This window comes from Budorcas taxicolor, chromosome 15, assembly GCF_023091745.1.
Source record: "Budorcas taxicolor isolate Tak-1 chromosome 15, Takin1.1, whole genome shotgun sequence".
NCBI classification, from domain to species: Eukaryota; Metazoa; Chordata; class Mammalia; order Artiodactyla; family Bovidae; genus Budorcas; species Budorcas taxicolor.
Window position 1 is genome coordinate 17,577,082 of NC_068924.1, and position 25,836 is coordinate 17,602,917.

Sequence of the window (25,836 nt, forward strand, 5' to 3'; positions counted from 1 at the left end):
TTATGTCAAGGCTACTCACCCTACTTATTTAACTTATATGCAGAGTAAATCATGTGAAATGCTGGGTTGGATGAAGCAGAAACTGGAATCAAGATTGCTGGGAGAAATATCAATAACCTCAGATATGCAGATGACACCACCCTTATGGCAGAAAGCAAAGAAGAAATAAAAAGCCTCATGATGAAAGTGAAAGGGGAGAGTAAAAATGTTAGCTCTAAATTCAACATTCAAAAAACTAAGATAAAAAAAAACCCAAACCAACCAACTAAGATCATGGCATCTGGTCCCATCACTTCATGGGAAATAGATAGGGAAACAACAGTGACAGATTTTATTTTGGGGGCTCCAAAAACACTGCAGATGGTGACTGCAGCCGTGAAATTAAAAGATGCTTGCTTCTTGGAAGAAAAGCTATGAACAACCTAGACAGCATATTAAAAAGCAAAGACATTACTTTGCCGACTAAAGTCCATCTAGTCACAGCTATGTTTTTTACAGTAGTCTTATATGGATGTGAGAGTTGGACTGTAAAGAAGGCTGAGTGCTGACGAATTGATGCTTTTGAACTATGGTGTTGGAGAAGACTCCTGACAGACCCTGGACTGAAAGGAGATCAAACCAGTCAATCCTATAGGAAATCAGTCCCGAATATTCATTGGAAGGACTGATGCTGAAGCTGAAGCTTCAATACTTTGGCCACCTGATGTGAAGACTGACTCATTGGAAAAGACTCTGATGCTGGGAAAGATTGAAGTTAGGAGGAGAAGGGAATGACAGATGATGAGATGGTTGGATGGCATCACCAACTCGATGGACTTGAGTTTGAGCAAAGTCCAGGAGTTGGTGATGGACAGGTAAGCCATGGCATTGCAAAGAGTCAGACATGACTGAGTGACTGAACTGACTGACTGATTGACCTTGATCCCCATTACTCTAAAACACCTAGCCTGATAGAATGTTGGTCTGGCATTTTGGATACTCAGTTGCAGTTATAGTTTCAGTGACAACACTTTTCAGACTACAGTGATGTCCTTCATGTTATAGAATGTGTTCTGAATTAATAGCCAACCAGAGTTTATGAGTTTGAAATTTAAAGGGTGGAAATGAAAGTAGCTCCCTTTCAATACTATTTCTAATAATCCCCTAGTGAACATTTTACTTCTCATCCTTGTACCTTTGGGTTCTGTGGATATAGAGGTTTTGTACCCACAGGAGGCTTCCCAGGTGCCACAGTGGTAAAGAAGCTGCCTTACAATTCAGGAGGCACAAGAGATGTGGGTTCAATCCCTGAGTTGGGAAGATCCCCTATAGGAGAAAATGGCAACCTGCTTTAGTATTCTTCCCTGAAAAGTTCCCTGGACAGCAGAGCCTGTCAGGCTACAGTCCATGGGGTTGCAAAGTCGGACATGACTGAGCAACTGAGTATACCCACCCATCACAGAGGAATGCTTCCACCATAGGATGCAACAACAAGTTCCATTAAAATGGAAACTCATACTGTCACCTGGTCATTTTGAGTTCCTCATGCCAGTGAATCATCACACCAAAAAAGTAGAGGGGGGCTTACAAGTGGAAAAAGGGTCTGTATAAACGAAAAAGGGAACAGAAGAGTCAGCATTAAAGTGATGTAATGTGAGACATATTTATTAAGTTCTTGTTGACTTTGAAGATGGAAGGAGGCCACAAGTCAAGGAATGTGGGCAGTCTTTAAAGCCTGGAAAGGGAAAGAAAACAAATTCTACCCTAGAGTCTACAGAAAGAACACAGTATTGCTAATATCTTGATTTTAGCCTAGTGAGATTCATTTCAGGTTTTGGCCTCCAAAGTTTTATGAAAAGAAATTTTTGTGGTTTAAAGCTTCTAAGATTTTGGCAGTTGTTTTAGCAGCAGTAGGAAATAAATATAAGTGCTTAACCTTTTACTTAGTGTTTATATTAAAGATATCATGGGCAGAGTATGACTCAGCAGGAAGAAGAATAAAAATCATTAAAAGATAAATACTCTGATGTACTCTGCATCATACGAAATGCTGGGCTGGATAAACCACAAGCTGGAATCAAGACTTCCAGGAGAAATATCAATAACCTCAGATATGCAGATGGAAACTTGAAAACATTATACTAAATGAAATAGCCAGAGACAAAAGGACAAATATATGAACTACTTAGAATAGACAAATTCATAGATACAGAAAGTAAAATAGAGGTAACCATGGCCTAGTGGGCAGGGAGGATGGAGTAGCTACAGGAGGTTCTGTAGCTACAGGAGGTTCTGTTTGAGCTGACACAAAAGTTCTAGAAACAAATAGTGGTAATGGCTATGTAACATTGTATACGTAATTAATGTCACTAAATTCAGTTCAGTTCGGTTCAGTGGCTCAGTCGTCTCTGACTCTTTGTGACCCCATGAATCGCAGCATGCCAGGCCTCCCTGTCCATCACCATCTCCCGGAGTTCACTCAGACTCATGTCCATCGAGTCAGTGATGCCATCCAGCCATCTCATCCTTGGTCGTCCCCTTCTCCGCCTGCCCCTAGTCCCTCCCAGCATCATAGTCTTTTCTAATGAGTCAACTCTTCGCATGAGGTAGCCAAAGTACTAGAGCTTCAGCTTTAGCATCATTCCTTCCAAAGAAATCCCAGGGCTGATCTCCTTCAGAATGGACTGATTGGATCTCCCTGCAGTCCAAGGGACTCTTAAGAGTCTTCTCCAACACCACACTTCAAAAGCATCAATTCTTCGGCACTCAGCCTTCTTCACAGTCCAACTCTCACATCCATACATGACCACAGGAAAAATCATAGCCTTGACTAGATGGACCTTAGTTGGCAAAGTAATGTCTCTGCTTTTGAATATGCTATCTAGGTTGGTCATAACTTTTCTTCCAAGGAGTAAGCGTCTTTTAATTTCATGGCTGCAGTCACCATCTGCAGTGATTTTGGAGCCCCAAAACATAAAGTCTGACATGGGTTCTACTGTTTCCCCATCTATTTCCCATGAAGTGATGAGACTGGACGCCATGATCTTAGTTTTCTGAATGTTGAGCTTTAAGCCAACTATTTCACTCTCCTCTTTCACTTTCATCAAGAGGCTTTTTAGCTCCTCTTCACTTTCTGCCATAAGGGTGGTGTCATCTGCATATCGGAGGTTATTGATATTTCTCCCAGCAATCTTGATTCCAGCTTGTGTTTCTTCCAGTCCAGCGTTTCTCATGATGTACTCTGCATAGCAGTTAAATAAGCAGGGTGACAATATACAGCCTTGACGTACTCCTTTTCCTATTTGGAACCAGTCTGTTGTTCCATGTCCAGTTCTAACTGTTGCTTCCTGACCTGCATACAGGTTTTTCTCAAGCGGCAGGTCAGGTGGTCTGGTATTGCCATCTCTTTCAGAATTTTCCACAGTTTATTGTGATCCACATAGTCAAAGGCTTTGGCATAGTCAATAAAGCAGAAATAGATGTTTTTTCTGGAACTCTCTTGCTTTTTCCATGATCCAGAGGATGTTGGCAATTTGATCTCTGTTTCCTCTGCCTTTTCTAAACCCAGCTTGAACATCAGGGTGTTCACGGGTCACGTATTGCTGAAGCCTGGCTTGGAGAATTTTGAGCATTACTTTACTAGCATGTGAGATGAGTGCAACTGTGCAGTAGTTTGAGCATTCTTTGGCATTGCCTTTCTTTGGAATTGGAATGAAAACAGACCTTTTCCAGTCCTGTGGCCACTGCTGAGTTTTCCAGATTTGCTGGCATACTGAGTGCAGCACTTTCACAGCATCATCTTTCAGGATTTGAAATAGCTCAACTGGAATGCCATCACCTCCACTAGCTTTGTTCGTAGTGATGCTTTCTAAGGCCCACTTGACTTCACATTCCAAGATGTCTGGCTCTAGATGAGTGACCACATCATCATGATTATCGGGATCATGAAGATCTTTTTTGTACAATTCTTCCGTGTATTCTTGCCACCTCTTCTTAATATCTTCTGCTTCTGTAAGGTCTATACCATTTCTGTCCTTTATCGAGCCCATCTTTGCATGAAATGTTCCCTTGGTATCTCTAATTTTCTTGAAGAGATCTCTAGTCTTTCCCATTCTGTTCTTTTCCTCTATTTCTTTGCATTGATCACTGAAGAAGGCTTTCTTATCTCTTCTTGCTATTCTTTGGAACTCTCCATTCAGATGCTTATCTCTTTCCTTTTCTCCTTTGCTTTTCGCCTCTCTTCTTTTCACAGCTATTTGTAAGGCCTCCCCAGACAGCCATTTTGCTTTTTTGCATTTCTTTTCCATGGGGATGGTCTTGATCTCTGTCTCCTGTACAATGTCATGAACCTCTGTCCATTGTTCATCAGGCACTCTATCTATCAGATCTAGGCCCTTAAATCTATTTCTCACTTCCACTGTATAATCATAAGGGATTTGATTTAGGTCATACCTAAATGGTCTAGCAGTTTTCCCTACTTTCTTCAATCTAAGCCTGAATTTGGTAATAAGGAGCTCATGATCTGAGCCACAGTCAGCTCCCGGTCTCGTTTTTGTTGACTGTATAGAGCTTCTCCATCTTTGGCTGCAAAGAATATAATCAATCTGATTTCGGTGTTGACCATCTGGTGATGTCCATGGTAAGAGTCTTCTCTTGTGTTGTTGGAAGAGCGTGTTTGCTATGACCAGTGCATTTTCTTGGCAAAACTCTATTAGTCTTTGCCCTGCTTCATTCCACATTCCAAGGCCAAATTTGCCTGTCACTAAATTGTACACCTAAAAATGGTTGTTATGGTAAATTTTATGTTATGTATATTTACCACAATAAAAAGTGAATACTAATTGTTTAAAACAATAAAAATAATGTCTTCTTATATTTAAAACAAAAACATAAGTGAAAAAATCTGACAACAAAAAGCACAAAAGGGGAAGATGATAAAGGGAGCTAACCTGTTTTAATATTCTTGCATTGTTCTGAAAGAGTAAAATTACTAACTTAATGTAGGTAGAAATTAGTCAAGGATACATATTGTAAACTCTAAGTTACCCCATTAAAATAACATGTAACTTTTATGATCATCTATTGCTACATAGCACACTACCCCCAAAACTTTCTGATGTTGAACAACCACCATTTTTTTATGCTCAGAATTAAGGGTGGCAAATTGTGGTAGGCCATAGTAAGGATATCTGGTTCTCACTTCCAGAATGATTGAGACTTCATCTGAGATGGATTGCAAAGCTGGGATTGGCTGATATGACTCAAGTTGGGTCTTATGTCAGAGGCCTCAATTCTAGCTATCAGTTGTTTCTTGGTTCTTTTTATGTTACATCTGCTGGGGATGGAACATTGAAAATGGCTTTTTCATTTATGTATCTTGTAAGCGGAAAGAAATAGGTGATAAATCTCAGATGGCCCATCACTATTCTCTATAGGTAGCCTTTCCATTAGGCTAGCTTGGCTTGGCAGTTTCAGGATACCACAATCCTGACATGAGCAGTGTCAATCAGAGTGAGCAATCTATGACACAGACATGGAAACTACAATGCTTCCTCTTCTTCTTCTTCTTCTTTTTTTTTGACTGCCTCATGTAGCTTGCAAGATCTTAGTTCCCTGGCCAAGGATCAAATCTGGGCCCCCTGCAGTGGAAGCTAGGAGTCCTAACCACAGGACCACTGGAAAATTTCCATTTTCTTTCTTTCTTTCTATTTTTTTTTTTTACTGAAATGCTTCTTATTACCTAGAATCAAAGGCCCCAGAATATCATATTCTATTTTATTTGTTTTAGTGGTAAAGCCTAAAATAGCCTAAATTGAGGAAGAAGAATGTCACTTACCTCTCAATAGAAAGAATAGGCAATAATTTATGGTCCTTTTTAATCAATCAAAATAACCAAAAAGTTAATAGAAAAGAAAAAAGTCATGTATTAAAATGCAAGGAGATACAACCAGTCCATCCTAAAGATCAGTCCTGGGTGTTCATTGGAAGGACTGATGTTGAAGGTGAAACTCCAATACTTTGGCCACCTCATGCAAAGAGATGACTCATTTGAAAAGACCCTGATGATGGGAAAGATTGAGGGCAGGAGGAGAAGGGGACGACAGAGGATGAGACGGTTGGATGGCATCACTGACTCAATGGACATGGGTTTGGGTGGACTCTGGGAGTTGGTGATGGACAGGGAGGCCTGGCGTGCTGCAGTTCATGGAGTTGCAAAGAGTTGGACATGACTGAGCGACTGAACTGAACTGAAGTGAATTTTCTATATAAACATTTTTTAAATGGATACATAGCACTAATCAAATAACAAGTGATAAACTGTATTTTGGCTTCTGGTTCAAGATGGCAAAGTAGAAGGATGTGTGCTCATCTCCTCCAGTGAGAAAACCAAAGCTGTTGAACAACCATTGACAGGAGAATGCTGGAACACACCCAAAAAAGATACCCCACACCCAAAGACAAAAAGGAAGTCAGGGAGAGACAGTAGGAGGGGCGCAATGATGATAAAATCAAATACCATACCTGCCGGGTGGCTGACCCACAGACTGGAGAACAATAAGTTCTTGCACTATTGTGAAGGTTCTGAACCCCACGTCAGGCTTCCCAGCCTGGAGAATCTGACAAAGAGGACTGGGAATCCCCAGGGAATCTGGCTTTGAGAGCTAGTGGCATTTGATTATAGGTCTTCCAGAAGACTGGGGGAAACAGAGACTACAATCTTGGAGAGCACAAACAAAATTTTGTGCACACCAAGACCTAGAGGAGGGGAGCAGTGACTCCACAGGAGACTGAACCAAACTACTTGCTCATGTTGAAGGGCCTCATGTGGAGGCATGGGTTGGTAGGGGCTCACCACAGGGATGGGGGCATTGGAAGGTCCCCCTTGGTGTAAACCTTCTTGGAGTTTACCATTAACCTTACCATAGAGCCTACAGACCCTAGGGCTGGGTTGCCTCAGGTCAAACAACTATCAGGAAGGGAGTGCAACCCCACCCATCAGGAGATAATTGGATTAAAGCTTTACTGAGTAAGGTCCTGTCAACCACAGCAGACTGTTTTTCCCAACACCAATCCCTCCCATCAAGAAGCTTACACAAGCCTCAGCCTCATCCAGTAGAGGTCAGACAGAATAAGCACAGTCTCACAGAGGCTAAAACAAAAATCATATTAAGGAAAGTTAATCACAATGGAAAAACAGAAAGTTATGTCCCAGATGCAGGAACAAGATAAAATCCCAGAAAAACAACTAAATGAAGTGGAGATATGCAACCTTCCAGAAAAAGAATTCTGAATAATGATAGTGAAGATGATCCAGGACCTCAGGAAAAGAATGGAGGCAAAAATTGAGAAGCTGAAAGAAATGTTTACCAAAGACCTAGAAGAAATAAAGAACAAACAAACAGAGATGAATAATACACTAGAAGGAATCAATATCAAGACTAACAGACAGAAGAAGAATGGATAAATGACCTGGAGGACAGAATGGTGGAAATCACTGCTACAGAACAAAATATAAAAAAAAAGAATAAAAAGAAATGAAGACAGCCTAAGAGACCCCTTGGACAACATTAAATGCAACAACATTTGCATTACAGTGGTCCTAGAAGAAGAGAGAGAGAAAGGAGCTGAGAAAATATTTGAAGAGGTAATAGCTAAAAATTTCCTGAACATGGCAAAGGAAATAGTCAACCAAGTCCCAGAAGCACACAGAGTCCCAAAAAGGATAAACCCAAGGAGGAACACACTGAGACACATAATAATCAAACTGACAAAAATTAAAGACAGAGATAAAATATTAAAAGCAACAAGGGAAAAACAACAAATAACATACAAGGGAACTCCCATCAGGCTATCAGCTGATTTCTCAACAGGAACTCTACAAGCCAGAATGGAATGGCATGATATATTTAAAGTGATGAAAGGGAAGAATCTACAACCAAGAATGCTCTACGCAGCAAGACTGCCCTTCAGATTTGATGGAGAAATCAAAAGCTTTCCAGACAAGCAAAAGTTAAGAGAATTCAGCACCACCAAACCAGCTTTACCACAAATGTTAAAGGAACTTCTCTAGGCAGGAAACACAAGAGAAGGAAAAGAGCTACACAAAATAAAACCAAAACAAATTTTAAAAAATGGTAATAGGATCATATGTATCCATACATATCAATAATTACCTCCAATATAAATAGTTTAATGTACCCACCAAAAGACATAGACTGACTGAGCTGATGAAAACATGCATATACGCACCACTTACCACATCACTCTGCTTGACCCCCTCAAATTGTAGGTAATTATTTTATATTGTTAAGTTAATCCTGTTCCCATTATGGCTTGCAATTGTAGCTCTCTTTTTTGCCTGGCTATTGATTGTGAAAATTAATAAACATCTTTTACTCTTGTGATTATGTAACTATTACTCACTTAATACCATTGTATCATGATTGGTCAACAGAAAAATAATATAATTCTATATCACCAAAAGTGGGATCTAATAGAAAAACCTGCAATCAATTTTTAAAATCCAGATGCATGTCAGAATTATCTTAAAATTTTTTGAAAATACAAATGTTCAGGTATTGCTTTTATCTCCAGAGCTCCAGAGGTGTTTCTAATCAGCAGCCATGTTTAAAAACAACTGGACTATATGATGACCTTTTACTTTTATCTAGTTAGTTTCACTTTTTCTATTTCATATTCAGTACTCCCATTTCATTTAGTTTACATTCTCCAATTTCTGCATCTCTTTTTCTTACATTCTTTCTCAAGCCGTTATCAAGTGTAACAGAAAAAATTTTCTATACATAAGTATGTACTATATATATATATTTTTCAAAAAGTATGAATTCTTGCCTAACAAAAAATTATGACATTTTGATTCCACTTATTTGACTTAATATGAATAGAAGGAAATGGCAACCCACTCCAGTATTCTTGCCTAGAGAATCCCAGGGATGGGGGAGCCTGGTAGGCTGCCGTCTATGGGGTAGCACAGAGTTGGACACGACTGAAGCGACTAAGTAGCAGCAGCAGCAGCAGCAGCATGAATAGAAGACTAGATTTCTAAGTAAAAAATAGATATGCAACAAGCAACAAAGACTTACTGTAGAGCTTAGGCAACTATAGTCAATATCTTGTAATACCTTATGATGGAAAATAATTTCAAAAATAATATATGTCTATTTGTATAACTGAATTACCTTGCTGTGTACCTGAAACATTGTAAGTCAACTATCAGTTCAGTTCAGTCACTCAGTCATATCCGACTCTTTGCAACCCCATGAATTGCAGCACGCCAGGCCTCCCTGTCCATCACCAACTCCCAGAGTTCACCCAGACTCGTGTCCATCGAGTCAGTGATGCCATCCAGCCATCTCATCCTCTGTCGTCCCCTTCTCCTCCTGCCCCCAATCCCTCCCAGCATCAGAGTCTTTTCCAATGAGTCAACTCTTCCCATGAGGTGGCCAAAGTACTGGAGTTTCAGCTTTAGCATCATTCCTTCCAAAGAAATCCCAGGGCTGATCTCCTTCAGAATGGACTGGTTGGATCTCCTTGCAGTCCAAGGGACTCTCAAGAGTCTTCTCCAACACCACAGTTCAAAAGCATCAGTTCTTCGGCGCTCAGCCTTCTTCACAGTCCAACTCTCACATCTGTACATGACTACTGCAAAAACCATAGCCTTGACTAGACGGACCTTTGTTGGCAAAGTAATGTCTCTGCTTTTCAATATGCTATACTTCAATAAAAAATATATATATATAAAATAATGGATTTTATCAAAATTAAAATCTTATCAGAAACACCTTTACAAGAGAAATGAGGTATCCTGGAAAATATTTTATATCAATAAAAGATTTGTATTCAAGAAACTTGAAAAACTCCTCCAAGTGAATAATGACAAATAGAGGTGATGTAGCTTAAGGATGGGAATACTGGAAGATATGTGAAGAAAATTTTAGGGATATTTATATCCTCATCATATATAATGAGGAGTCAAGTGATACCCTGTAGCATGATGGAACAAGAAACAAAAGTCTTTAAAGGAACAAGGTAAGAGATAGAGGTTTAAAATAATGATTTTGATACTGAGAGGGGAGATAAGCAGGGGTTTGGAGGATAAGTAAGATAAATTCTTAATTGTCTTTGCAGAAAGTCAACAGTTCACTTCTAAAGTTGATAAGTAAAAGGTAATAAGCACATTATTTAGAAGCATGGAATTAGTGACTAGAAGATCTAAAATAAAAAATAGTTAAAAGTGGCTGCTTTTAGAGTAAGAAGGTGGAAAAAGGAAGTGAGATGGGGTAAAGACTTGCTTTTTAGTGTAAATTCTACATTATTTTGCTTATTTTAAAGAAGTACACATATTATATTGATAAAGATTTAAAATTACAGAAAAATTCTGTACTCACATTACTGATTGTGCAAATTATTCAATTATAGGGCCACATAATATGCTAAATTATGCAATCCTTATTAAGAAGTCACCTACTGGGCCACGTGAAGTATCTAGAATCAAGATCAAATGTATTCTCTTTACAAGAGAATTCAGTTCAGTTCAGTCGCTCAGTCTTGTCCGACTCATTGCAACCCCATGAATCGCAGTACAACAGACCTCTCTGTCCATCACCAACTCCCAGGGTTCACCCAAACTCATGTGCATCAAGCAAGTGATGCCATCCAGCCATCTCATCCTCTGTCATCCCCTTCTTCTCCTGCCCCCAATCCCTCCCAGCATCAGGGTCTTTTCCAATGAGTCAGCTCTTAGCATGAGGTGGCCAAAGTATTGGAGTTTCAGTTTCAGCATCAGTCCTTCCAATGAACACCCAGGACTGGTCTCCTTTAGGATAGATGGTTGGATCTCCTTGCAGTCCAAGGGACTCTCAAGAGTCTTCTCCAACACCACAGTTCAAAAGCATCAATTCTTTGGCACTCAGCTTTCTTCATAGTCCAACTCTCACATCCATGCATGACCACTGGAAAAACCATAGCCTTGACTAGATGGACCTCTGTTGGCAAAGTAATGTCTCTGCTTTTGAATATGCTGTCTAGGTTGGTCATAACTTTCCTTCCAAGGAGTGAGCGTCTTTTAATTTCATGGCTGCAGTCACCATTTGCAGCGATTTTGGAGCCCTAGAAAACAAAGTCTGACACTGTTTCCACTGTTTCCCACCTATTTCCCATGAAGCGATAGCACCAGATGCCATGATCTTCGTTTTCTGAATGTTGAGCTTTAAGCCAACTTTTTCACTCTCCTCTTTCACTTTCATCAAGAGACTTTTTAGTTCCTCATACCTTAAGGATGGTATCTGCTTATCTGAGGATAAGATCTGAGATAAGATTATCTGCTTATCTGAGATTATTGATCTTACTCCTGGCAATCTTGATTTCAGCTTGTGCTTCTTTCAGCCCAGCATTTCTCATGATGTACTCTGCATATAAGTTAAATAAGCAGGATGACCATATACAGCCTTCACAGATGGCAAGGTTGAACGTCGACATTCTAGGAATCAGCAAACTAAAATGGACTGGAATGGGTGAATTTAACTCAGATGACCATTATATCTACTACTGTGGGCAGGAATCCCTCAGAAGAAATGGAGTAGCCATCATGGTCAACAGAAGAGTCCGAAATGCAGTACTTGGATGCAATCTCAAAAACAACAGAATGATCTCTGTTCATCTCCAAGGCAAATCATTCAAAATCACAGTTATCCAAGTCTATGCCCCAACCAGTAACGCTGAAGAAGCTTAAGTTGAACGGTTTTATGAAGACCAACAAGACCTTTTAGAACTAACACCCAAAAAAGATATCCTTTTCATTATAGGGGACTGGAATGCAAAAGTAGGAAGTCAAGATACACCGGGAGTAACAGGCAAATTTGGCCTTGGAATGCGGAATGAAGCAGGGCAAAGACTAATAGAGTTTTGCCAAGAAAATGCACTGGTCAGAGCAAACACCCTCTTCCAACAGTACAAGAGAAGACTCTACACATGGACATCACCAGATGGTCAACACTGAAATCAGATTGATTATATCCTTTGCAGCCAAAGATGGAGAAGCTCTATACAGTCAACAAAAACGAGACCAGGAGCTGACTGTGGCTCAGATCATGAGCTCCTTATTATCAAATTCAGGCTTAAATTGAAGAGAATAGGGAAAACTGCTAGACCATTCAGGTATGACCTAAATCAAATCCCTTATGATTATACAGTGGAAGTGAGAAATAGATTTAAGGACCTAGATCTGATAGATAGAGTGCCTGATGAACTATGGACAGAGGTTCATGACATTGTACAGGAGACAGGGATCAAGACCATCCCCATGGAAAAGAAATGCAAAAAAGCAAAATGGCTGTCTGGGGAGGCCTTACAAATAGCTGTGAAAAGAAGAGAGGCGACAAGCAAAGGAGAAAAGGAAAGAGATAAGCGTCTGAATGCAGACTTCCAAAGAATAGCAAGAAGAGATAAGAAAGCCTTCTTCAGTGATCAATGCAAAGAAATAGAGGAAAAGAACAGAATGGGAAAGACTAGAGATCTCTTCAAGAAAATTAGAGATACCAAGGGAACATTTCATGCAAAGATGGGCTCGATAACGGACAGAAATGGTATGGACCTAACAGAAGCAGAAGATATTAAGAAGAGGTGGCAAGAATACACAGAAGAACTGTACAAAAAAGATCTTCACGACCGAGATAATCATGATGATGTGGTCACTCATCTAGAGCCAGACATCTTGGAATGTGAAGTCAAGTGGGCCTTAGAAAGCATCACTACGAACAAAGCTAGTGGAGGTGATGGCATTCCAGTTGAGCTATTTCAAATCCTGAAAGATGATGCTGTGAAAGTGCTGCACTCAATATGCCAGCAAATCTGGAAAACTCAGCAGTGGCCACAGGACTGGAAAAGGTCAGTTTTCATTCCAATCCCAAAAAAGGCAATGCCAAAGAATGCTCAAACTACCGCACAATTGCACTCATCTCACATGCTAGTAAAGTAATGCTCAAAATTCTCCAAGCCAGGCTTCAGCAATACGTGACCCGTGAACACCCTGATGTTCAAGCTGGGTTTAGAAAAGGCAGAGGAACCAGAGATCAAATTGCCAACATCCTCTGGATCATGGAAAAAGAAAGAGAGTTCCAGAAAAAACATCTATTTCTGCTTTATTGACTATGCCAAAGCCTTTGACTATGTGGATCACAATAAACTGTGGAACATTCTGAAAGAGATGGCAATACCAGACCACCTGAGCTGCCGCTTGAGAAAAACCTGTATGCAGGTCAGGAAGCAACAGTTAGAACTGGACATGGAACAACAGACTGGTTCCAAATAGGAAAAGGAGTACGTCAAGGCTGTATATTGTCACCCTGCTTATTTAACTTCTATGCAGAGTACATCATGAGAAACGCTGGACTGGAAGAAACACAAGCTGGAATCAAGATTGCTGGGAGAAATATCAATAACCTCCGATATGCAGATGACACCACCCTTATGGCAGAAAGTGAAGAGGAACTAAAAAGCCTCTTGATGAACATGGAAGAGGAGAGTGAAAAAGTTGGCTTAAAGCTCAACATTCAGAAAACGAAGATCATGGCATCAGGTCCCATCACTTCATGGGAAATAGACTGGGAAACAGTGGAAACAGTGTCAGATTTTATGTTTTGGGGCTCCAAAATCACTGCAGATGGTGACTGCAGCCATGAAATTAAAAGATGCTTACTCCTTGGAAGAAAAGTTATGACCAACCTAGACAGCATATTCAAAAGCAGAGACATTACTTTGCCGACCAAGGTCCGTCTAGTCAAGGCTATGGTTTTTCCAGTAGTCATGTATGGATGTGAGAGTTGGACTGTGAAGAAATCTGAGGGCCGAAGAATTGATGCTTTTGAACTGTGGTGTTGGAGAAGACTCTTGAGAGTCCCTTGCACTGCAAGGAGATCCAACCAGTCCATTCTGAAGGAGATCAGCCCTGGGATTTCTTTGGAAGGAATGATGCTAAAGCTGAAACTCCAGTACTTTGTCCACCTCATGCAAAGAGTTGACTCATTGGAAAAGACTCTGATGCTGGGAGGGATTGGGGGCAGGGGGAGAAGGGGACGACCGAGAATGAGATGGCTGGATGGCATCATGGACTCGATGGATGTGAGTCTGAGTGAACTCCGGAAGATGGTGATGAACAGGGAGGCCTGGTGTGCTGCGATTCATCGGGTCGCAAAGAGTTGGACACGACTGAGCGACTGAACTGAACTGAATACTTCTTTCCCTATTTGGAACCAGTCTGTTGTTCCATGTCCAGTTCTAACTGTTGCTTCCTGATCTGCATATAGATTTCTCAAGAGGCAGGTCAGGTGGTCTGGTATTGCCATCTCTTTCAGAATTTTCCACAGTTGATTGTGATCCACACAGTCCAAGGTTTTGGCATAGTCAATAAATCAGAAATAGATGTTTTTCTGGAACTCTCTTGCTTTCTCGATGATCCAGCGTATGTTGGCAATTTGATCTCAGGTTGAAACATCTGGAAGTTCACGGTTCATGTATTGTTGAAGCCTGGCTTGGAGAATTTTGAGCATTACTTTACTAGCACGTGAGATGAGTGCAATTGTGCAGTAGTTTGAGAATTCTCTGGCATTGCCTTTCTTTGGGATTGGAATGAAAACTGATTTGCCTTATATTTGCAGCATCACCTTCTTAGTTCTTTTTTCAGAGTTTCTAACTTCTTTTTAAATTCAGCTTCTCAAACTGTCTATCACATTGGATGCCATTTTGTCTCCAGATACAATCCTTTGAAAGCCATTCAACATACTGATCTAAGCTAAATTGATTACCATTTCTATTTCCTTCAGATTCTGTTATTTCTTTGTCTGTTTCTATATAACTGGTTTTCCTTAAATGCCATTCTACATCACTGGTTTTCCTTAAATGCCAGGTGATTGCCCTTTAATAGTGAAGAATGCAGGTCTGTGTCAATTTTTCTAGGGAGCTAGTATAAATAGTCTGTTCTTTTGTGTAAGTCTACTGTTTTCCCACTGTTCATACTCATGAATGAGAAGATTGCCTTGGAGATTTGTGAAGTGGGTGGAATAAGTTAATCACCAGACTTTCTCAAAGAAAGTACAGTCAGGTAGTCAGTTATTAAGCCAGGCATCTCTCAAATACTAAAATTCAGAGGGTTTACTACAGAGTACCAAATTCATGCTAGAAGTAGCTTTACCAGATCGTTCATGTAAATTTTTTAAGCCTTCAATTAAAATAAATTTAAATTTTTTTTTTAAAAAAGATAAGCTTTTAGCATTTGTTTCTTTTGACTATGCCTTGTGGCATGAGGTATCTTAGTTCCTCAACTAGGATCACACACACCCTCTGCATTGGGGAGTCTTAACCACTAGACTGCCAGGGAAGTCTCTTGTTTTGTTTTTTTAAATTTTATTTTATATTGGGGTGTAGTTGATATACAATGTTGTGTTAGTTTCAGGTATAAAGCAAAGTGGTTCAGTTATACATATACATGTATCCATTCTTTGTCAGAGTCTGATTTGGGTTTTAAGAAGAGGACTGATCACCAGGGAAACCAGAAAATTCCATCTTGAAGCCCAGAAGAGATAAGTGTTAGGCATTTCCCAGTCATAAATGGCATAGTGAAAAGTGAAAGTGAAAGTCTCTCAGTCGTGTATGACTCTTTTTAATCCCACGGGCCACACAGTCCATGGAATTCTCCAAGTCAGAATACTGGAGTGGGTAGCCTTTCCCTTCTCCAGGGGATCTTCCTAACCCAGGGATCAAACCCAGATCTCCCACATTGCAGGCAGATTCTTTACCAGCTGAGCCACCAGGGAAGCCCAAGAATACTGGAGTGGGTAGCCTATCCCTTTTCCAGCAGATCTTCCCGACCCAGGAATCGAACCAGGGTCTCCTGTATTGCAGGCAAATTATTTACCGCCGAGCCACCAGGAAAGGATAAGACTACCACCATGATCTTAACAGGAAACACCCCATTTGGCTTGAAGGGAAAACAGCCACTTTGGTAACCTGTGGTCTTCCACAGCGCATGGAGCCAGAGGAAACTGGCAATGTCAGAGTCGGGGTAAGTGGCAAGTAAGAGAAACTGGCAAGGTCAGAGTTTGAGAGTGCAAGGCTTCTTCACATAAGATGCCTGGGTCCTTGAGAAGGATCTGCAAGTACCCTAAACTTCCAAAAGAGAACTGGAGTATATGCATGTTTTCCTAGGGAAAGGGTCCATCCCTTCTCATGGAGACAAGAGTAGGTTAAACTTCTGAGGTAGAGAACAGCACTAAGCCAGTTGCAGGCAAGAATGAGGAAGCCACCAGATACACCACCTAGAGCCAGCCATATCTGAGCTTGCCAAGCTGTCACTGAAGTTAGAACATGGACTCACAGCAGAGACAGTCAAGCATAGTTTTTCTGCACTTATTTCTAACTGTACTTCAAGTTCTTTTGAAAACAAGGCCCTGGGCTTGGTCTACTGCTATCTTGTATTTATTCTTGGATATTAATTCACCAACATTAAACCCCAGGATAGAAGATGTGATAAGACAAGACTCCCTCCCCTACAGAGTCTTTTGCTGGTTTCAGTGGTGGACAGTGGTCATCACAGAAAACACACAGGAACTTTTCCCTGGAACTGAGGTGGGATGAATAGTGCCTGCTGTGAATATTATCATCTTTTCCCTTGACCCTTGACCTCCAGTTTCTGAAGATATAGCAGAAAATAATCTTCCTTGAAGATAAAGGGTAACAAATTCATAAAACAAAAAGACAGTCTTCCAATGCCCTGCGTTTTTCAGATATTCTGGGTTTAGTTCAGCTGCCAGATAAACTGATTGATGCATTCATCTCGATAGCCAGGTGAGCCCACTTGGTAGTGTGATAGGCCACTGAGAGCTGGAAAGGGCACTGGAACCCCGATATCACATGAAAATCCTTTCCTGGGAAGACAGGTTCATGAATGAGCTCTTGCAAGCAAATGACAGCAAACTTCCCCAGGTGCTCCTCAATCACTGTGTCAGAGAGATGACTTTATTCTTGACTTTGGCTTGTCTGTGTTTCAGGATGAGCTCCTGAACAGGCTTCAGATCTGGAAATCCCTAGGTCACCTGGGCTTCCTTGGTGGCTCAGATGGTAAAGAGTCCACCTACAATGTGGTAGACCTGGGTTCGATCCCTGGGTTGGGAAGATACCCTGGAGGAGGGCATGGTAACCCACTCCAGTATTCTTGCCTGAAGAATCCCCATGGACAGAGGAGCCTGGTGGGCTACCATCCATGGGGTCACAAAGTTGGACACAACTGAGTGACTCAGCACACAGCACAGGTCACATAAGTTTCCACTACACAAAGTTTTTTCATGGTTTAAGGGGTTACTTTCATAAAGATACCACTGAAAATATTCTGCAGATGAAGACTTGCAATGGTCCTCTGCACCAGTAAATTCACCCCATTAATCCTTTGGGTGCATACAACAAAGACCACGGAATGTTTATCTGGCACTTCCAAGCTGTGAGGTTTCACTTCTAGTCATTAGAACCACACTCTGTCATGCAGTTGATGCAAGGAATTATGTAGGAAACATTCTAGTTGCTTATACTTGAGCTCTTTTTCTTTCCTTTGCAAAAGCTCCTCCTTTGCCTGGGTGACTCTGAGGGCCTGATAAGCCTTCCTCTTTTTCAGGACATTTTCTGGAACCAAAGGGATCTTTCTTTCTTGGCTCTTGCTACACCATCTTCCCAACACTTCAGGCTGCTCAGGGTTTGTTTCTTCTTATGCCCAACAGTTAATATCCATCTACCAGCAGATAGTTGACTAATAAGAAATATCTACCCGCCTGCAGCTTTTAGTCTTGAAGTGACATTGGAGACAACTGGAATAACTGTTACATGTACAGACTTTCAATTAGCCTCATTGTCGATAGCCATTTTCCTTTTAGCCCTTTAGAATTACTAAATCCTAGTGTTTCAATGACAAACAGGCTATCTCATTAGTGCCTCTTTAAGTATGTCTAGGTAAATCGTCTACATAGATATGTCCAATAAGATACTACCATTTATTTTTGGTTTTCCAGACATAAGATAAAATTCCTTATTTGCTCATGAACTCCCTTCTCTCTGTTATGGGTGAACTTTCACTATATTGTCACTTAATTTGGATTCTAGAGGGATAGAAAGTGAAAATGTGTGCTCAGTCTACCATTTTATTAAAACACACACACACACTTGTTTATATACAAAGCTTTTCTACTGAATCTCTTTAAATTCAAGGATGTATTTTAAAGAGCCTAGTAAAGTGTCAGGAATGTAATAAGTGTTCAAAGGTATGTGGCTGATTGGATTTGAATGTGGAAGAGAACAAATTACAAATGACAGAAAAGCTTAGGCATAGATAACAAGCATGCTGTTAGACACCAACAAAGGAATAATAGATTTTAAAGAAAATTTTTTTTTAGTGTTGGAAATCAATTGTTATGCCCTAGTACAGGCAAATAATGGAAACTATTTTTCAAGATATCATTAACTGTTATGAAATTATTTTTGTGGGCTAGAAACAGACTTACCACTTTACACACAGAGTATTGATACTATTCTAGACAGAAGAGAATTCATTTTACCTCTTGGCTCTCACCTAATCCAGTAAATCAACTTGGAATATTCCTTATTGGATAAGAACACCACAGAGCATACTGTAACACAGCAAGAAACTACATTAATCCAGATATGCATTATGTTCTCAAGAGTAGGTACTCAATAAATATTTAATGAGTGAATGTATCCCTAACACTTGCTTGCAAACCTGATTCCAGAGTCAAGAAATAAAGTTTTCAGATGTGAAAATCAAATAAGTGACGAGTTCATCATAGTGGCCATTATCAAAGTACCTGACCTAGATCAGAAACTCAGTAAATATTTGCGAGGCTAATAAGATAATTACCGTTAACTTTTTTAAACTTTAAAAAAGTCTACTTATCAAGCAAATGCTGGTGTACAACTCTAATATAGTAATACTTAAAGCCATTGAATTTTATAAACAGTTGAACTATATATCAATTATATCTCAATAAAGCTGCAAAAAAAGAAACTCACAAGGAAACTTTTCCAGGCCTTCTGAATGACTCTGGCAGCTCTGTCTTTCCTTTCAAATTCTGATTCTTGTTTCAAAGCCATGTGAAAGTCCTAAAATAAAATAAACAAAGGAGTATATTTTAAATTACTTTATATACTCCATCATGAAACTGTCACTAGAACTACATGAAAATCAAATAGAAAGTACCAAGGAAATACTGAAAATGATATTTGGCATCAAAATAACTAAAATAAACATTAAAATTGACATCTTTAACTGATAGCCTCTGTTCCAATTTGCTTTTTATTGAAGTATAGTTTATTTACAATATTATTTTTTTTCATTATTTTTAAAGATTATACTCCATGTAATGTTATAGAATAATGGCTATATTTCCCTGTGCTGTAAAATATATCCTTGTTGCTTTTCTACTTTATACATAGTAATTTGTATATCTTACCCCCCTACCCCTATTTTGTTCCTTCCCTTTTCCCACTCTTCCCTGGTAACCATTAGATTGCTCTCTGTATCTGTAGGTGTGTTTCAGTTTTGTTATATACATCATTTGTTTTAGTTTTTAGATTCAGCATATAAGTGATAATATAGAGTATTTGTCTTTGTCTGACTTTTTCACTAAGCATAATAATCTCTAAGTCCATTCACATTGCAAATGGCAGAATTTGTCCTTTTTTATAGCCAATATTCCACCATATAAATATATATACATACCACATCTTTATCCATTTATCTGTTGATGGACATGTAGGTTGATTCACTATCATGGCAATTATAAATAACACTTCTAAAAATAGTGGGGCGCATACATCTTTTAGAATTCTTATTTTCATTTTCTTTGAAAATGAAACTCAGCAGTGGAATTATTAGATCATATAATAGTTCTATTTTTAGTTTTTTGAGGAACCTCCATACTGTTTTTCACATTAGCTGCACCAATTTACATTCCCACCAACAGTGTATGAGGGTTCCCTTTCTTCACATCCTCACAAACATTTGTTACTTGTAGACTTTTTGATGCTATCTGGCATCTGATCTCATCACTTCATGGGAAATAGATGGGGAAACAGTGGAAACAGTGTCAGACTTTAATTTTTGGGCTCCAAAATCACTGCAGATGGTGATTGCAGCCATGAAATTAAAAGATGCTTACTCCTCGGAAGGAAAGTTATGACCAACCTCAACAGCATATTAAAAAGCAGAAACATTCCTTTGCCAACAAAGGTCCATCTAGTCGAGGCTATGGTTTTTCTAGTGGTCATGTATGGATGTGAGAGTTGGACTGTGAAGAAAGCTGAGCGCAGAAGAATTGATGCTTTTGAACTGTGGTGTTGGAGAAGACTCTTGAGAGTCCCTTGGACTGCAAGGAGATCCAACCAGTCCACCCTAAAGACCAGTCCTGGGTGTTCACTGGAAGGACTGATGCTGAAGCTGAAACTCCAATACTTTGGCCACCTCATGAGAAGAGTTGACACATTGGAAAAGACCCTGATGCAGGGAGGGATTGGGGGCAGGAGGAGAAGGGGATGACAGAGGATGAGATGGCTGGATGGCATCACTGACTCGATGCACATGAGTTTGAGTGAACTCCGGGAGTTGCTGATGGACAGAGAGGCCTGATGTGCTGTGATTCGTGGGGTTGCAATGAGTCGGACAAGACTGAGTGACTGAACTGAACTGAACTGATCCTGACAGATGTGAGATAATATCTCATAGTTTTGATTTACATCTCTCTGATGATTACTAATGTTGATCATCTTTTCATGTGCCTGTTAGCCACCTGTCTGTCTTCTAAATGTCTATTCAGGTCTTCTGCCCATATTTTAAGTTGGATTATTTGTTTTTAGATATTAAGTTGTATGAGTTATTTACCTATTTTGAATATTACTGCTATTGTTTATACCATTTGTAAATATTTTCTCCCATTCTGCAGGTTGTCTTTTAGTTTTGTTGATGGTTTGTTTGTTTGTTTGTTTTGCTGCGCAAAAGCTTTTACGTTTAATTATGGCCTATTTGGGTTTTGGGGTTTTTTTTTTTTCGCTTTTATTTCTTTTGCCTTAGAAGAATGATCCAAGAAAATACTGTTATAATTTTTATCTAAGCGTGTTCTGCCTATCTTCTCTTCTAGGAAATTTATGATTTTAAGTTTTACATTTAGTTTTTAAACCATTTTGAGTTTTTGTATATGGTGTGAGGAAATGTCCTAATTTCATTGTTTTACATGTGACTGTTCAGTTTTTCCAAAATAACTTGTTGAAGAGACTGTCTTTTCTTCATTGTGTATTCTTGCCTCCTTTGTTGTAAATTAACTGATGACAGATGTGGGGGTTTAATTCTGGGCTCTCTATTCTTTCCCATTGATCCATATGTCTGTTTTTGTGCCGTTACCCAACTTACAAGGACTGTATGGTATTATCTGAGGTCTGGAGGTTATGCCTTCAGCTTTGTTCTTTTTTCTCAGGATTGTTTTCAGAATTCAGGATCTTTCGTGGTTCCATTTAAAATTCACTTTAACTTTTTGTCTTGAAGTATAGCTGATTAATGATGTTGTGTTAGTTCTAGGTGTACAACAATGTGATTGAGTCATACATACATCTATTCTTTTTCAAATATTTTTCCCATTTAGATTGTTGTAAAATATTGAGCACAGTTCTTGGTGCTATACAATAGGTCCTTGTGGGCTACCTATTTAAAATATAGTAATGTGTACATGTCAGTAAACTCACTAATTATCCCTCCTCCACCATCCTTCCCCTCTGGTAACCATAAGTTCATTCTCTAAGTTTATGAATCTGTTTCTGTTTTGTGAATAAGTTCATTTGTATCATTTTTTTTTAGATTCCACATATAAGCAAAATCATCCAATATTAGTCTTTCTCTGTCTGACCTACTTCACTCAGTATGACCTACTTCACTCTAGGTCCATCCATGTTGCTTGCAAATGGCAGTATTTCATTCTTTTTAATGGCTGAGTAATAGTCCATTGTATATATGTACCACCTCTTCTTTATCCATTCACCTGTTGAGGGAACATTTCTGTTGCTTTCATGTCTTTGATATTATAAAGAGTGCTGCTATAAACACTGGGGTGCATTAATCCTTTTGGTTATATGTTTTTATCTGGATGTATGCCCAGGAGTGGGATTGCAGGATTATGTTAGCTCTATTTTTAGTTTTTGAAGAAACTTCCATACTGTTCTCAAAAGTAGCTCATCAGTTTACATTCCCACCAACAGTATAAGAGGGTTCCCTTCTATCCACACCCTCTCCCACATTTATTGTTTCTGTTTTTTTGTTTTTTTTTTTTAACAATAGCAGTTCTGACTGGTGTGAGGTGATATATCATTGTAGTTTTGATGCGCATTTCTCTAAGTAATGTTGAACATCTTTTCATGTGCTTCATGGCTATAGGTATGTATTCTTTGGAGAAATGTCTTCTTAGGTCTTCTGCCCATTTTTTGATTGGATTGTTTGTTTTTATGACATTAAGCTCCATGGACGATTTGTAAATTTTGAGACTAAGCCCTTGTTGGTCACATCATTAGCAAATATTTTTTCCCATTCTATAGGTTGCCTTTTTGTTTTGTTTATCATTTCCTTTGATGTACAACAGCTTCTGAGTTTAATTAGTCCTATTTATTTTTGGTTTTATTTCCATTACACTGGGAGACAGAAAAAATTTTGCTGCAATTTATGTCAGAGTGTTCTGTTTAGGTTTTCCTCTAAGACTTTTATAGTGTCTGGTCTATATATTTATATATTTATTATATACATATATAAACATTATATTTATATAGATATATAACATAGAAATATTTATATTATTTATATATTTAGTGTCTATATATAGTGTCTACATATATTTAGTATATTATAGGGTCTAGATTTTTTTTAAAATTTTTATTTTTACTTTATTTTACTTTACAATACTGTATTGGCTTTGCCATACATTGACATGAATCCACCACGGGCTCAATCAGAACAATAAGCTTAGTCTCAATCAAAAATTGTAACCTCCTGTTTATTAGAAGGAAACCTCACACAATTATGGGATGGATTTACGTGGTTAACACCAGGTTATGGTCATTTAAGTAAAAAAGCTTCTCTATTATGTTAAAGATGATCAGCCTTGAGGCTTCTGATTCAGATGACAGAATAGAAGGACGTGCACTTATCTTCTCCTGTGAGAGCACCAAAACTGCAGCTAGCTGAAGAAAAACCATTGACAGGAGGACGCTGGATGCCACCAAAAAAAGATACCCACATCTGAAGATAAAGAAGCCACAGTGAGACAGTAGGATGGGCACAATCACAATAAAATCAAATCCCATAGCCACCAGATGGGTGAATAATAACCACAGACTGGAGAATAATAATACCAAATAAATTCTTGGACTATTGTGAAGGTTCTGAAGCCCACATCAGGCTTCCCTGCCTGGAGATCTGACAAAGGGACTGGGAATCCCCAGGGGATCAGGCCATGAGGGCCAGTGGGATTTGATTATAGGACTGCCAGAGGTCTGGAGGAAATAGAGACCCAAGCCTTGGAGGTCACAAACAAAATTTGGCATGCACCAAGACCCAGAGGAGAGGAGCAGTGACCCCACAGGAGACCGAACCAAAACTACCTTCTAGTGTTGGAGGGTCTCCTGTGGAGGCATGGTCTGCAGGGGCTCAGTGCAGGGACAGGGGCACTGGAAGGGCCTCCTTGGTGTAAACCCTCTTGGAGTTCACCATTAATCCCATCATAGAGCCCAGAGACCCCAGGGCTGGATTGCCTCTGGCCAAACAACTATAAGAGAGGGAGTGCAACCCCACTCCTCAGCAGATAATTGGATTAAAGCTTTACTGACCAAGGCCCTGCCCACCAGAATAAGACCCAGTTTCTCCCATCACCAGTCCCTCCTGTCAAGAAGCTTACACAAGCCTTTTGGCCTCATCCATCAGAGGGCAGACAGAACAAACAAGAAGCATAATCTTATAGCAGCTAAAACAAAAGTCACATTACAGAAAGTTAATCATGATGAAAAAGCAGACAGTTATATCCCAGATGAAGGAACAAGATAAAATCCCAGAAAAACAACTAAATGGAGATAGGTAACCTTCCAGAAAAAGAATTCAGAATAATGATAGTGAACATGATCCACGATCTCAGGAAAAGAATGGAGGCAAAGATTGAGAAGATGCAAGAAATGTTTACCAAAGACATAGAAGAAATAAAGAACAAACAAACAGAGATGAATAATACACTAGAAGGAAGCAACAGCAGAATAACTGAGACAGAAGAATGGATAAAATGACCTGGAGGACAGAATGGTGGAAATCAATGCCACAGAACAGAATATAGAAAAAAGAGTGAAAAGAAATGAAGACAGCCTAAGAGACCTCTGGGACAACATTAACATTCACATTATAAGGGTCCCAGAAGAAGAAAGAAAGGACCTGAGAAAACATTTGAAGAGATAATAGCTGAAAACTTCCTGAACATGGCAAAGGAAATAGTCAACCAAGTTCAGGAAGCACGGAGTCCCAGGAAGGATAAACCGAAGGAAGAACACACCAAGTCAGATAGTAATCAAATTGACAAAAATTAAAGACAAGAGATAAAATATTAAAAGCCACAAGGGAAAAATGACAACATACAAGGGAACTCCCATCAGGCTATCAGCTGATTTCTCAAAAGAAACTCTACAAGCCAGAAGGACATGGCATGATATATTTAAAGTGATGAAAGGGAAGAACCTACAACCAAGAATATGCTATCCAGCAAGACTGTCCTTCAGATTTGATGGAGAAATCAAAAGCTTTCCAGACAAGCAAAAGTTGAAGGAATTCAGCACCACCACACCAGCTTTACAACGAATGCTACAGGAACTTCTCTAGGCATGAAACAGAAGAGAAGGAAAAGACCTACACAAAATAAACCCAAAATAATTAAGAAAATATTGACAACTATCATAATATGAATTAATTCAATGTACCAACCAAAAGACATAGACTGGCTGGGCAGATGAAAACGTGCATATATGCACTTCCACTTACCACATCACTCTGCTTGCTCCCCTCAAACTGTATGCAATTATTTTATATTGTTAGGTTAATCATGTTCCCAATATGGCTTGCAATTGTAATTACCTTTTTTGTCTGGCTATTGATTGTGAAAACTGATGAACATCCCCCCCATACTCTTGTGATTAGGTAACTATTACTTACTTAATACCATTGTATCATGATTGGTCAATGGAAAAATAATGGAACTCTATATCACCAAATTAAGATCGAATAGAAAAATGTGTAATCACTTCTTGAAATCCAGATGCATATCAGAATTATATTGAAATTTTTTGAAAAATACAAATGCTCAGGTATTGCCTTTTTTCTCCAGAGCTCCAGATGTTTTTAATGAGCAGTCATAATTAGAAACAACTGGACTATAGGATCTTCTACTTTTATCTAGTTAGTTTCACTCTTTATATTTCATATTCAGTACTCCCATTTCATTTAGTTTATGTTCTCCAACTTCTCCATCTCTTTTTTTTTTTATGTTCTTTCTCAAGACTTTTTCAAGCACAGTAGAAAAGCTTTTGCATACATATGTATAATACACATATTTTAGAAAAATTATGAATTTTTTCCTAACTAAAAAATATATGACATTTTGATTCCACTTGTTTGACTTAGTATGAATAGAATGCTAGATTTCTAATTAAAATATGTATGCAATAAGCAACAAAGATTTACTGTATAGCATAGTGAACTATAGTCAATATCTTATA

The 25,836-nt window shown here is 39.1% G+C and overlaps 1 protein-coding gene across 1 annotated transcript in view; it reads right to left on the bottom strand.

Annotated features, from left to right (window-relative positions):
* The window catches only part of C15H11orf65 (chromosome 15 C11orf65 homolog), a 67,797-nt gene extending 48,651 nt beyond the window's left edge, over nt 1-19,146 (bottom strand). Inside the window, exon 1 of the mRNA XM_052653237.1 lies at nt 19,066-19,146. Coding sequence (XP_052509197.1) covers nt 19,066-19,146 — 81 coding nt within the window. The remainder of the gene's footprint in view (nt 1-19,065) is intronic.
* Nucleotides 19,147-25,836: the final 6,690 nt, after the last annotated feature.